Raw genomic sequence first — 13,824 nt, forward strand, 5'->3', positions numbered from 1 at the left:
GGTTCTAGTTCACACAGATGATTTCCAGGCTCATTAGGGAAGCAAAGGCAAAAACTCCTGTTAGTTTCCATTGAAGCAACCATATCACTCTGAATCCTTTCATGGGCAATTTGATGCAAGCCTACATATTATAAAAATCAGTTCTCAACTTGGATAATAACATGAAAACATTTAACAGTGATCAAAATGGGCAGAAAATTTTAGCATAGACACAATTATAGTATTTAATCTGTTATTTTCCCCCAGTCTGAAAGCAAAGCAAAACTGAAAACTTGTGTGTTCCTGCACAACTCAGTAATTATTGAGAATTTCTAAAATGAGTTTGTAAGTTTGATACAAGCTTTTTTGGATAACTTTTAAAAAATGCTTGTATTGGCCGGGCGCGGTGGCTCACGCCTGTAATCCTAGCACTCTGGGAGGCCGAGGTGGGCGGATCGTTTGAGCTCAGGAGTTCGAGACCAGCCTGAGCAAGAGCGAGACCCCATCTCTACTAAAAATAGAAAGAAATTATATAGACAGCTAAATATATATATAGAAAAAATTAGCCGGGCATGGTGGCGCATGCCTGTAGCCCCAACTACTTGGGAGGCTGAGGCAGGTGGATTGCTTGAGCCCAGGAGTTTGAGGTTGCTGTGAGCGAGGCTGACGCCACGGCACTCACGCTAGCCTGGGCAACAGAGTGAGACTCTGTCTCAAAAAAAAAAAAAAAAAAAAAAAAAAAAATGCTTGTATTTGTAAAATACACATGTCTAACGTGAGTTATTCCAAAATTCAGCTGATATTAATACTGTTGAATATCATAGAAAATCCTGGTCTGTGTTAAATCATTTTAGGAATAACAGATTAGTTTTGTTTATAGCAGTGCTTCTCAATGTTGACTGCACTTCAGAATCACCTGGAGAACTTGTAAATATCCCATACCCAGGCCACACCCCAGACCTGTTACATCACAATCTCTGGGGGGCAGGGCCCAGGCATGGGGATTTTTTTTTAAACCTCCCAAATGTGCAGCCAGGGCCGAGAACCAATGGTTTAGAGAGTCAGTCTTCACAGACATCATTTCTAAATGTCCAACTCGCTCAGTATTAAGAATCACTAATATATAGTAGTACAGTCATATACCAAAGTTGGACATATTTATTTGTGTTTCTTGAGGTTTAACATTAACCAGGTTTTCTGGGTTCTGTAATGATTTGAGATTATTTCCTGGTAGAAATACCACCTGCTTCAGATGTGTAACCTGTATGTGTTAAACATTACGTATACTTTACATAGATGTGTACTCTGTAATGACAGCACAATACTGTATTTTAAGAAATCATTCAGGCCAGGCGAGGTGGCTCACGCCTGTAATCCTAGCACTCTGGGAGGCCAAGGCGGCCGGATCGTTTGAGCTCAGAGTTCGAGACCAGCCTGAGCAAGAGCGAGACCCCGTCTCTACTAGAAATAGAAAGAAATTATATGGACAACTAAAAATATATATAGAAAAAAATTAGCCGGGCATGGAGGTGCATGCCTATAGTCCCAGCTACTGGGGAGGCTGAGGCAGGAGGATCGCTTGAGCCCAGGAGTCTGAGGTTGCTGTGAGCTAGGTTGACGCCACAGCACTCACTCTAGCCCGGGCAACAGAGTGAGACTCTGTCTCAAAAAAAAAAAAAGAACTCATTCATAAGACAGTGGAAGAAGAAACAGTTTTATTAGTGTAGTTTACATTGTAAAATATTTTGCCAAAGACTATAAACCAATCTAAATTACTTTAGATATTTTCACTAAGGTAGTTATTCTTAGAAATATTTAGAATTTAAAAAGTATGAAAGTATAGATTACTAACCTTTATTGTAATGAGAAACATGAAATTAAGAATGTATTTTTTTTCCAATTCAATACGATTTTTTCCTTCAACTGTGCCTTAGCAAAGTCCTCTGGAAAGTCCTATGACCTAGATAAGTTTTAATTTTTAAGGATATGGAAACATATTTCCTAAAATGGAAATGGGTAGTCAGTTATATCTAACATCAGAAGAAGCAACCTGCACTTGTTATCAGAAAATAGAAATCTCAGAGTGTATAAAACATGTTTTACGGGCCAGCTGTTTAATTATGATTTTTTCCCCCAGAAATGTTGGTTTTCAGTGCATAAATGATATAGTTAAGGGCTGCATGACTATCATGCTAAGTTAACTGGCTAAAATTGTCATCACTGAATTTGAAGATTCCTAGACAGTTCGAGTGGGGTGTCGGGAATCCTACCAGTACCATCCCTTCTATAGGAAGGCTAACTGTGGTGCAGCCTTCGCATTGATCTTTTCAAGAAATGGTTCTAGGCCGGGCGCGGTGGCTCACGCCTGTAATCCTAGCACTCTGGGAGGCCGAGGTGGGCGGATCGTTTGAGCTCAGGAGTTCGAGACCAGCCTGAGCAAGAGCGAGACCCCATCTCTACTAAAAATAGAAAGAAATTATATGGACAGCTAAAAATATATATAGAAAAAATTAGCCGGGCATGGTGGTGCATGCCTGTAGTCCCAGCTACTCGGGAGGCTGAGACAGGAGGATCCCTTGAGCTCAGGAGTTTGAGGTTGCTGTGAGCTAGGCTGACGCCACGGCACTCACTCTAGCCTGGGCAACAGAGTGAGACTCTGTCTCAAAAAAAAAAAAAAAAAGAAAAAAAGAAATGGTTCCAGACCTGAGGATAGCACAGCACTTCCCAAATGCTTCTCTGGGAAGGTGAGATGCAGGGCACTCAGTGCCCCAAACTTAAATCTCAAAATCTTTTGGGCAAAAGCATTGGCACTGCCCTGGGAAAATCCTTATAAGCATAAGTGCCCCCTAATAGTTCCATAGCTAACCACTTATGATCAATTTTCCTTGGAATATGAATTTTACACTTCTCAGAGGTTCATTCTATTTGAAGCTTTTTTAGAGGGAGGTTTCAAGTGATTAATTCTTGCTCTAAGGTAGGTGCTGGATGATGGGGGTTGCTGGCCAATGCTTATGGGAATTAACTGTTTTGAAAAAAATCTATATTCATCTTTTGTTTTTCTTTTCAGGATATGGTAACTCAGAAAAACACAGTAAGTATTACATTTTCAGATTTTTAGCCTTGTAAATAAATTCATAAAATGCTTGCCTGAAAATCACACAGGTAGCAAATGACTTCTAATCATACCTGTTGGTTGTGTTTTTAAGGAGGGCAGCTAGAAACTCCCTATGCCTCAACCTGCCAGCTAGCCCAGGCCCTACTCAGCCATTGAAGGTGTGGGGCAGAAGGCAAGATCAGGAAAGACAGTGTATGTTCTTCGTTACTAACTAGGACTTTGCACTGGAACCACCTGCCTATCTCCTTCTGAGCTGGGTCAGTGTTCCTATGGACCACCAAGAGTCTTTTTTTGCTGTAGCCAGCATCTCCCATACTTCCCCACCAGTTTCCCTAACGATAGAGGATTGTGAACTTATACCTCAGTTAATGTGGGGGCTAGCCTGAAGTTCCCTGCCACAAGCTGAAAAGAAGTGGGGCAGAATTCTACTTCCTTCTGTTCTGTCGATGTACTGAAGTCTCCTGATTTGGCTTAAAAGTTCTGCAGTTACTTAGTTTTCTTGCCATGTTGGTTTGAATAGTACAATGAAACCACTACCCTAAAGCCATTTAAATAAGATCATGTCCTTGGAAATGGTTCTAAGGTTATCCTGTACCTTTGAATGCACCTCAAGCTGCCCACGCGCACCTCCCCTCCCAGACCTATGGCATTGTGGTTTGAGAAACCATGATGTAGACTCAGGACAGGCCCTTGCTTCCTTTCTTTTGGGCCTCAGTCTCCTTGCCCACTGGCCCTTCTAGAAGGGAAGGGCCTACTGACTCTTCCTATTCCAATTAGGGTTCCTAGAGGGAGAAAGAGAAAAGAACCCAGGAGGTGAAGCCCGCTGTAGGGGAACAGGAGCTTTGTGTGACTTTAGCCCTTGGCAGAAGGCCCTAACCTGCAACTTTGGGGACCCAAGCTTCCCCAGGACCCTGACAGAACTCCTCACCTGAGGTGGAAGTTCTAGAAAAAAGCAAGTGATATAGTTTATGTGATTACTCTTGGAGCACGGATTTAACAAGCAGGCCTATAAAAGAAGGCATCAGGGTGGTTTCGAGTTCCTCTTGGAAAAGAGATGGAACAATGTGTGACTTCATTTTGTCCCATTTACATCCTGTTGTTGTCCACTTATGGGAATCTTTCTTGTTCTTTCTAGATCTTGGGTTTTTTTTTTAATGACCTCCTTCATGGAGAAACGGGGGAGCTGTCAAAGGAGATTGGGCCTAAGGTGCTGTTGTAGCTGCAGCCCTGCTCTAAGAACACTGGGCAGTTGCTCCACCCCTGCCCAGGCCTCAGTATCCTCAGCAGTAAAATGAAAAATGTTGAACTCAGTTGTTTTGCTCATAAATACCTTCCAGCATTCAACATCTGTGGTTTCACATTTGTTGCACAAGCAAAAAGATGCAACTTGGATTTAATGCAAGAATGTCTATGAAACCCTTATTCCTTAAAACAAGTTACATTAAGGCAAGGAGCAAGGGAGACAACTCGTGTTCTTTTTCCACTCCTGGGTGTTGAGAGTGTCAGCACTTAGAAATATTCTGTCCTCCAGGAGACTTAGTATTATTCTGTTGCAATTCTACTACATACCTTCCTTTCTAGCACATTCTCCCTTCTCCTAAACACCCAGGAATTCCTTGACATTCTTGGTAATTCTGATCATACCTTGACACTGTTCTTCCTAGGTATTGTTGGTTTATTGGTTTGTTTGTTTTTAGGAATAATCTTATTCTAAAGGATTTGGCAACTAATCTCTATGCTATATTTGGCATTATGGTAGAATTGAGTGCTCGATATTGGTTGTCTTTCTTGGAAAGATGTGAAAATTTGAAGCATTCAGAAGAATAACAAAAAGGATCCCAAGTGACTTGAAAAGTAGAAAATCGCACCTAAGTGGAAAGGCTGAAGGGAAATAAACTTTGAGAGGTACCATTAGTGGTTATTTTCAAGTGTTATCTTCTTTCTGAAAGTAAAGAGACAGTTACTTTTTCCACTCCAGATGGGCTGGAAGTAGGGCAAACAGAAAAATGGTTTGGGTCAGCAGAATGGACATCTTGCAACTAATGGTGATTAAACATTAAAATAGAATGTCAAAGTAAATTGGGTGACTCTAAGGAGACCTTGCTCACTTGCCCCCTACATGTGGATTGGGGTAAGACTGGAATCAGAGGCCTGGATCAAAAGACCCCAGAGATTCGGAGAGAGAATCTGGTATAATTGTGGATTTGTGATCATTTTAGAAAGATTTAAACACACACACATACACACACAATGTAGTCATAGTGAACTATAAAGTCTTTTGTTCAAAGTGATTTATGAATATGTGAAAGCTAAGATACTCTGAGATCTGTCTTCAGAGAGTCATTTGATGTTTCTAGAGTTGTGCCTGATGACATATTGAATTCGGCTTCACTTGTCAGAGGAGTGGGCACACTTGTTTCCATTTCTGGAGGGTCATTGCTTTGCAGGGATGTAAAAGATGGGAAACTGATCTCTGGGTTTCAGACTAGACCATGCATAGCCATTCTGGGCTCCTTTGCTTTCTAGAAATGTGGTGTCAACTTTTATGTTCACCTCTTTTACAGATGATGGTCATATTCTTGTGTTCTGGCTTTGTTTTTTTTAAAAAATACCTTATTTAGGTATAACTTACATACCATAAAATTCACCTGTTTTAAGCACACACAATTCAATTACTTTTTCTTTTCTTTCTTTTTTTTTTTTTTTTTTTTGAGACAGGGTCTCACTCTGACACCTAGGCTGGAGTACAGTGGTGTCATAATAGCTCACTGAAGCCTCGAACTCCTGGGCTCCAGCAATCTTCCTGCCTCAGCCTCCCAAGTAGCTAGGACTATGGGCATGCACCACCATGACTGGATAATTTTTCTATTTTTTATAAAGATGGGGTCTTACTGTGTTGCCCAAGCTGGTCTCAAACTCCTGGGCTCAAGCAAACCTCCTGCCTCAGCTTCCCAAAGTGCTGGGATTACAGACATGAGCCACTGTGCCTGGCCCAGTGACTTAATAATTTATAGAGTTGTGCAGCCAATTGTAGGATGTGTACCACAATCTGGTTTTAGAGCATTTCCGTCACCCCAAAAAATGTTTATTTGCAGATAATCCCAGTTCCCTCCCCAAGTATCTACTAATCTACTTTGTGTCTTTTAGATTTGCCTTTTCAGAACTTTTTTCATATGAGTGGAATGATACTATATGTGGTCTTAAGCATCTGCTTTCTTTCGCTTAGCATGATGTTTTGAAGTTCATTTTTGACGTAGCATGGATCAGTAGTTCTTGCCTTTTGATAGCTGAATGGTATTCTACTATATGGGTATTCCACATTTCATCCATTTCCCAGTTGATGGACATTTCGATTGTGTCCACTTCTTGGCTATTATGAATAATGCCACTGTCAACATTTGAGTACAAGTCTTTGTATGGACATATGTTTTCATTACTGTTGGGTATATACCTAGGAATGGAATTATTGAAGCATAGGGTAAATATACCTTTAACTTCTTAAGATAATGATTCCAAAGTGGCTGTACCATTTTACATTTCCACCAGCAGTGAGAGGCCCAGTTTCTTCACATCCTCACCAATACTTGGTATTGTCTGTCTTTTTATTATACCTACTCTAGTGAGTATGAAGTGATGTCTCAGTGTGGTTTTAATTTGTATTTCCCTAGTGACTAATGATGTTGAGCATCTTTTTATGTGCTTATTAGCCATTTGTAATCTTCTTTGGTGAAATGTCTATTCAAATCTTTTGCCTACTTTTAATTGGGTTGTATTACTATGGAGTTGTAAGAGTTCTTTATATATTCTGAAAGCAAGGGCCTTTTCGGAGGCTTTGTCAATTATTTCTTTTATAGATCATGTTTTTGGTGTTATATTTATGAACTCTTAGCTTAAATCAAGCTCACAAAGTATTACTCCTATGTTTTCTTTTAAAAGTTTTTTAGTGTTCGCTCTTACGTTTAGGTCTCTGATCCATTTAGAGTTGATTTTTGTGTTTGGTGTGAGGTAGATGTCCAACTTCATTTTTCTGCATGAGGATATTCAGTTGTCCAGTACTATTTCTTGAAAAGACTATCTTGTCCCCATTGGCACCTTTGTCACAATCAACTGACTATATATATATATATATATATATATATAAGGATTTATTTCTGGGCTCTCATGTCTATTCATTGATCTACCCTGTATGTCTATATATCTACCCTTATGCCGATACCATGCTGTTTTGATCATTATAGCTTTGTAGTAATTTTTGAAATTGGGAAGTTGAGTCCTCCAACTTTGTTCTTCTTTTTCAACATTGTTTTGGCATTTGGGGCCCCTTGTAGTTCCATATAAATTTGAGGATCAGATTTTCCATTTCTGCAAAAAAAAAAAAAAAAGAAAAGAAAGAAAGAAAGCCATTAAATGTTGATAAGGGATTGCATTGTATCTGTAGATTTCTTTGAGTGGTATTGACATCGTAACAATATTAAGTTTTCCAATCCATGAACATGGGGTGTCTTTGTATTAGGTCTTTAATTTCTTTCAGCGATGTTTTGTAGTTTTCAGTGTACACGTCTTTCATCTCCTTGGTGAAGATGAAGGTTAAACTTATTCCTGGGTATTTTATTCTTTCGGATACTCTTGTAAATGGAATTGTTTACTTAATTTCCTTTTCAGGGTTGACTTTTGAAGAATATAACTTTCACAAAAATCTTTTTAACATTTACTGCATCTTACTTCATGATTCACTATTTGAGTTAAAAATGTAATTCAATTTTTGGTCAGAGTTCCATAAAAATGACTTCTTTTTCTGTATTACTTTCATCCATTTTAATTCTTATGCTATTTTTCTGCTGCTTTAGAAATGACAAAGATAGCTACTTTCAACATTTTATCACTTTGAAAAATATATTTACATGATGGCAGGTCAAGGTTGAACGAACCTTTATGAAAGCAAAAGAGTGAAAATAAAGCCAACCCCGAATCTACTTTATTTATTAAACCTTGGAACTTCCTAGTAGTTTGTCACTAGTGTACATAGTCCATACGTATTCTGTAACTTCGTTTGCTTTAATTTTCCTTAACAAGAATGGCCATACCATCAAACTTATGGCTGACTTTGGAGGTTGATTTACCCTGGAATCAAACTCTGAGGCTTGAGTTTAGGGTACAGGAGGTTTATTAAGGCATGCCCTTGGGACTGATGCTAGGGAAGGGGAGTAAATAAAGCAGGACTGGGAAGAGGGAGAAATGGAGCTGGGATGCAGGCTCAGTGTCAACTTTGGCTGATCCAGTGAGGACGTCTGGAGCTGGAATGGCCTTTCTGAGTTGTCCTGAATTAGAATGAGATGGCCAAGCCTTTATATTCCTGTATCCTTCCATCATTGGAAAGAGTGTTACATTGGGTGAGATGCTCTCTGCAACTGAGGCAGTTCCAGAAGTGACAGCAAGGGCTGATAGCTTAAGAGCTCCCAGCAGCTGGGGCAACACATCCTTTCTTGAATGGAGCTCTAGGCAGCATACTCGAGTGTCTACTACATTATAATCATTTCATTTGAAAAATATATGTCACATATACTCCAAGACTAAGAAATACATCTCCAAGGCGGATAAACACAGAAATAATTGTTTCCATTGGATTAGTGGGTGGTTACCTGAAAGGTATTCACAGCCTTGTTAGAGAGGAAACACGGAGACCTGCACCTTCCCTGTCCACCAGAAGAATCACTGGGAGAAAATGAGATGGTTCACTCAATATTTGGTGAAGGGATTGTTAAAAATACACTGGAACTTATTTTCATTTGTCATGTCCTAAAGCCAGGGTTCAGTTGTTTTTTTAAAAAGCAGAGTTAAATCTCCAAGCTAGGATCACATTATTTTTTAAAAACCTTATTAAAAAACATGTTATTAAAAACTAATCTGGTTCTTGACCACTGGACTAGGTGATTAGTTTTTTTCTGGAAACTCAATGAGATTTAAAAGAAACTCATTGTTCCTACTAAAATGGTTATCTTTATAATCCCAATAAATTGGAAATTCTTTGAGAAACAGACATTGGCACTATTGGGAGCATTGCCTTCAATGTTGGAAGTCTTCCCTCTGGCTCATGGGGATGTTTAGGCCTTGAGTTCAAGGTAACAGAATTTCTCCTGCTCTTTTTCTCTTGCCTTCCTCAATTCTTTACTTTGCTGTAGCTTGGGATTCAAAATTATCAAAGATGATATAGTTTGCTTAGGAAAACTTTGACAGAAGGACAATTAAATTTCTTTTCTCCTTTCCGTATTCTTTGGGTTTTCTGAGTTCAAAATCAAGATTTCCACCACTTTTACTAGCAAAGACTCAATTTCAAACAAGAAGATTACATCCCATAGTAGAGGGAGAATTTTATTTTACACACAGAACATGAATGATGTAAAAACCTCTGCCCTTTACTTATTCATTTGATTTGTATATCTATGTTTTGTTATTTTTTACTTCATCTCAAATTATCTGTTAAAGTCTTTTTGTCCTTTTTTTCTACATGCCTTTGGTCTTTTTTTTTTTCCAGAATATTACAGGGGTACAAACACTTTGGTTACATAAATTGCCTTTGTACTGCCCAAGTCAGAGCTACAAGCGTGCCCATCCCTCAGACAGTGTGCACCACACCTGTTAGGTGTGAATTTACCAAACCCCCCTCCCTACTCTCACCTGCCCGACACCCAGTGAATGTTACTTCCATATGTGCACATAAGTGTTGATCAATTAGTACCAATATAATGATGAGTAATATGGTGCTTGTTTTTCCATTCTTGTGATACTTCACTTAGTACAATGAGCTCCAGCTCCATCCAAGATAATACAAGAGGTGTTAGTTCATCATTTTTTTTTATTGCTGAGTAGTACTCCATGGTATACATATACCACATTTTGTTAATCCACTCATGCCTTTGCTCTTGCTCCTGTTTGTTCTTTTTAAGTGGAGTACCCTGGAGTACGTGAAACTTTTCTCTGTACCTCTTGACTATCACAAGGGTAATGTCAAGTTTCACAGGGCCAATGTTGGATGGAGCCAAATGATCAATATTTAGTTCTGCCTACCAACTGAATAAGTCTTTGATATACATGACACCCATCTATTTTCTTTAAATTGAGACATAATTCACATACCATAAAATTCACTATTCACCCATCTGTGTTGGGAATTTTGTACAGCTTTATTTAAGAATATTTCAGAATTAGGCTGAAGTGACAGTGACAAGAATCTTGGAAAGGGAGGAGAAGGCCTGAGATTTGTCTGGCTTTGCGGTCATCTGTAAGGCCAGTTGGTTAACTACGCTGAGTCTCGGTTTCTTCTATAAAATGAGATGATTAACGAGGTGACTTCTGAGATTTGTGCCAGCTCTGAAGCAATCCTGTGACTTTATGATGGCCATGCAGTTGTTTAAACAAAGTAGATCAACTATCACAGTAGCTCAGCACTACATGGCATGTTTCCAGCAGGGATATCTTCATTTACCTTTAACTGGCACAATAGCCTGATTATCCTGTTGAAATTGTTATACAGCTTCTGTATATTTGTTTCTCTGATGACCAGATAATTATAGAAAAGTAGCATTGTAGAATGCTATTTGCATTGATCTCAAAACAAAAACAAAAACAAAACCCTTGCATTTTCCTAGACAATGCATGTGTGCTGATTTTTAAAATTCTCCTCTAACTGGCTAGACAAAGAATCTTATCTGTTAAGCTTAAACCTTGTAATCATTTTTTAGGGGGTAAAGTCAACTTGAAATTTCTCCCTTAATATTAACAAATTGACTTTGTCATACATGGTCATATTAAATAATTTTTTAAAAATTATTGTCCCATGTTTGTTAATTTGCTCCCTAAATTTTCTTGGGAACAATCTTCTGTGCTTTTTCAGTTTTGGTTTTCAGTGAGAATTTGCGATCCACTTGCATTACAAGATACAAGCTCCAAAGTACCACATTCTGCCAGCAATCAAGATGTGTATTCTTCTGCAAGTGCTCAGAAATCAGTTCATCTTGAGTAGTATTAAACCACCTTCCATCTGCCTTAGATGCTTTTTTCCCCTCTCTTTTGACTAGGCCATTTGTTGACTGATTAAATGTTTGTATCATTATAAAAAATGTTTTCTGGAAGGTCAAGCCAAAAGTCTCATTATGAAGTTGGCTGGGATAAACTTTTACATATCGTATTTGCTCCAAAGAATTAATTTGTGAACCCTGTCCTGCTGTTGACCAACTTTGCCACCTGCTGCTAGCCATAAATAAAAGTAAGTGCTAGTGTAATGAGGCCCCTTGGCTTGTTTGTCCATCCTGGCCTTCTTGGACCTTTGGCCACTTTGTATGGGCAGCCTTCAGAGAAGCCAGCTGAGGAGCAAAACCAAAGTGTCCTTGGTTAGTGGCCATGATTGAACCCAGTGATAACTGAGTCGAAGTCCTGACATGCTGTGTTTTCCTGGGCCATCCTAAAGAATCCAGGCAGCTGTTTACAGATGGGAATTACACTGTCGTTCATGAAGAGCTTTCTGTTGGAAGCCCACTAAAGGAAATAACATTTTAGGTTTGTAGTTAAGGATGTTCTACGTGAAGCATCTAAGAGTTTGCAAGTGGGGGTTCTTAACTTTATGAGGGCCATGGGACCCCTTTGTCAGTCTGGAGGAGCCTATGGACCCCTTCTCAGAATGTTCTCAGAATCTTCTAAAATGCTTACATACAAAAGATTACAAAGGAGACTCATTATTTCACGATACAGTTATCAAAATATTTTTAAAAGTTGTAATAGTAATCTCTGTGCTGCTTTACTAATGTCTTAATAAGATCAAGCAGCAGGTTTAAAAAACTGTCATAATTTTGGAGTAGTGATGGGTATAGAAGTTATTTTGAGATCTCTGTAGGAACTGTAATGTGATATGAAAAACTCTACGACTTCTATTCGTGACAAAGTGTCTCTCAGGTCTCGCTAATACTACTAGGGCATGTTACCTACATTTCTAATTGAAGGTAATGTTACATTTCAAATGATGGCAAATGATGACAAAGATGTAATTTTTTTCTCATTCAAGTTCACAGACTTCTAAGAATTAATGGACTCCAGGTTCAGAACTCCTAGTCTGGTGTAGAACTATTGCACATAACGAATATTTATTGGATGCCCACTATGTGTGAAGCACTTCACAAAAAGGGCCATATTTAAGCCTCTATTGTCTAATAAGGTTGACACTATTATTTGTCCCCATTTTAAAGATGAGAAAACTGAGGTTTAGATAGATGAGTGCATTTTTCAGAGTCATCCATCTATGATGGGGTGAAGCTGGAATTCATTCCTTGGCCCTCTGAATTCTTCACCATGTTGCTATGCTTGAATTGGGATGATACTGACTTCCCATTTCAGTACTGATAAAGTGTTTCTTGTTCACCTGACCTCGCAAATGGGAAAAACAAAACACTACCCAGTTCTGCTGAGAGGATGATGAAATTGGCACACCCTCACATGCTGCTGGTGGGAGTGTAAATTTGTTCCAGCTTTTCTTACAGCAACTTGGCCAACACGTATCAAGAACCTTAAACTTGCTCTAGTAATTTCACTCCTGGGAAGCTATCCTTAGGAAAAGACCACAGCACAAAGCTGCCACATGCAAAGATGTTCATCTCAGTGATACTTATAGTAAGGAAAATTTCAAAACAAACTGAAAGTTAAGCAATAGGAGAGTGGTTAAGTAGACTATATATATTTACCAGATGGTTTATTAGGCAGGCATTAAAAATTATGGCATTTAAGACTATATAAATAAATTTTTATAACAAATGTTTATAAAATCACCTATTTAATGATGGTATAGGACAGTCTGTTCATGGTGGTGATATTTGTAGATGGCAGTAGTTCTGGGATTTCCCAATTGCTAGGTTAGGAACTAAAAACTTTAGAGGACAAATTCCTTACTACCTGCACGCTGTCAGAAACCAGTGGTTTACTCTGCCCTCTGACCTCACTTACTATATCAGAGTCACCCTTTTTGGAAATATTTGGAGAGTGTTTAGAATAAGAGTTTACATATTAATGTGGCTAGCATACTGGTTCGAATGCTGCTTTATGTAGGAAACTAAGCTGCCTTTGTTAAATTTGTTTTAATGAGCTGGATTCTTGAGATGTTTCCATTTATAAATGTAACAATTAGAAATAGCTGATCCTAGCTCCCCATTGAACATGTGTTATGCTAATCATTGTTTTTATATTTAATTTCTGGTCTCTCCACCAACAAAAGTCTGAATGTGTTCCATCCTTTGAAGATGTTTGGTCCTATTTTTTCTCTTTATAAGAACAGAAGTACTATGCTCAGAAGCTTGTGCTTTCATTTGGAAGTTTATGAATTGCTTTTAAAAATGTAGTCATTAGTCCCAATTTCTTTCTGTAAACTTTCTTAAACTTTTATGCACTTTTTGAAAGATTTTCTTAAAGAAAGTATTTTTACCTTCCCAAGTCTCCAAATTCCTGCTGTCTCTTCAGTTCTGTTCGTTAAACTCTCAGCTGATTTCAGAGTTCATGCATTTCCTCTCTTTCTCCTTATTTTTCTCTAACTATAACTAAATGTTTTCTCAAGGATCAAACCCTCTCCTAACTGCAGGGAAGGCTTCATCAGTCTCTGCTGCTACTGCTCTGCCGTCTTAAACAAGAACTTGTGACAGCACATAGCATATGTTTGTCAAAATCCAATTTTCACACCTCATTATTTAGGATTT

General features: G+C 38.6%; 1 protein-coding gene across 1 annotated transcript in view; it reads left to right on the plus strand.

Annotated features, from left to right (window-relative positions):
- Positions 1-13,824, plus strand: part of MAP3K15 (mitogen-activated protein kinase kinase kinase 15) — a 122,847-nt gene that overhangs the window by 21,872 nt on the left and 87,151 nt on the right. The window contains exon 3 of the mRNA XM_069464088.1: positions 3,047-3,070. Coding sequence (XP_069320189.1) covers positions 3,047-3,070 — 24 coding nt within the window. The remainder of the gene's footprint in view (positions 1-3,046; positions 3,071-13,824) is intronic.

The sequence above is a fragment of the Eulemur rufifrons genome, chromosome 30 (assembly GCF_041146395.1).
Source record: "Eulemur rufifrons isolate Redbay chromosome 30, OSU_ERuf_1, whole genome shotgun sequence".
NCBI classification, from domain to species: domain Eukaryota; kingdom Metazoa; phylum Chordata; class Mammalia; order Primates; family Lemuridae; genus Eulemur; species Eulemur rufifrons.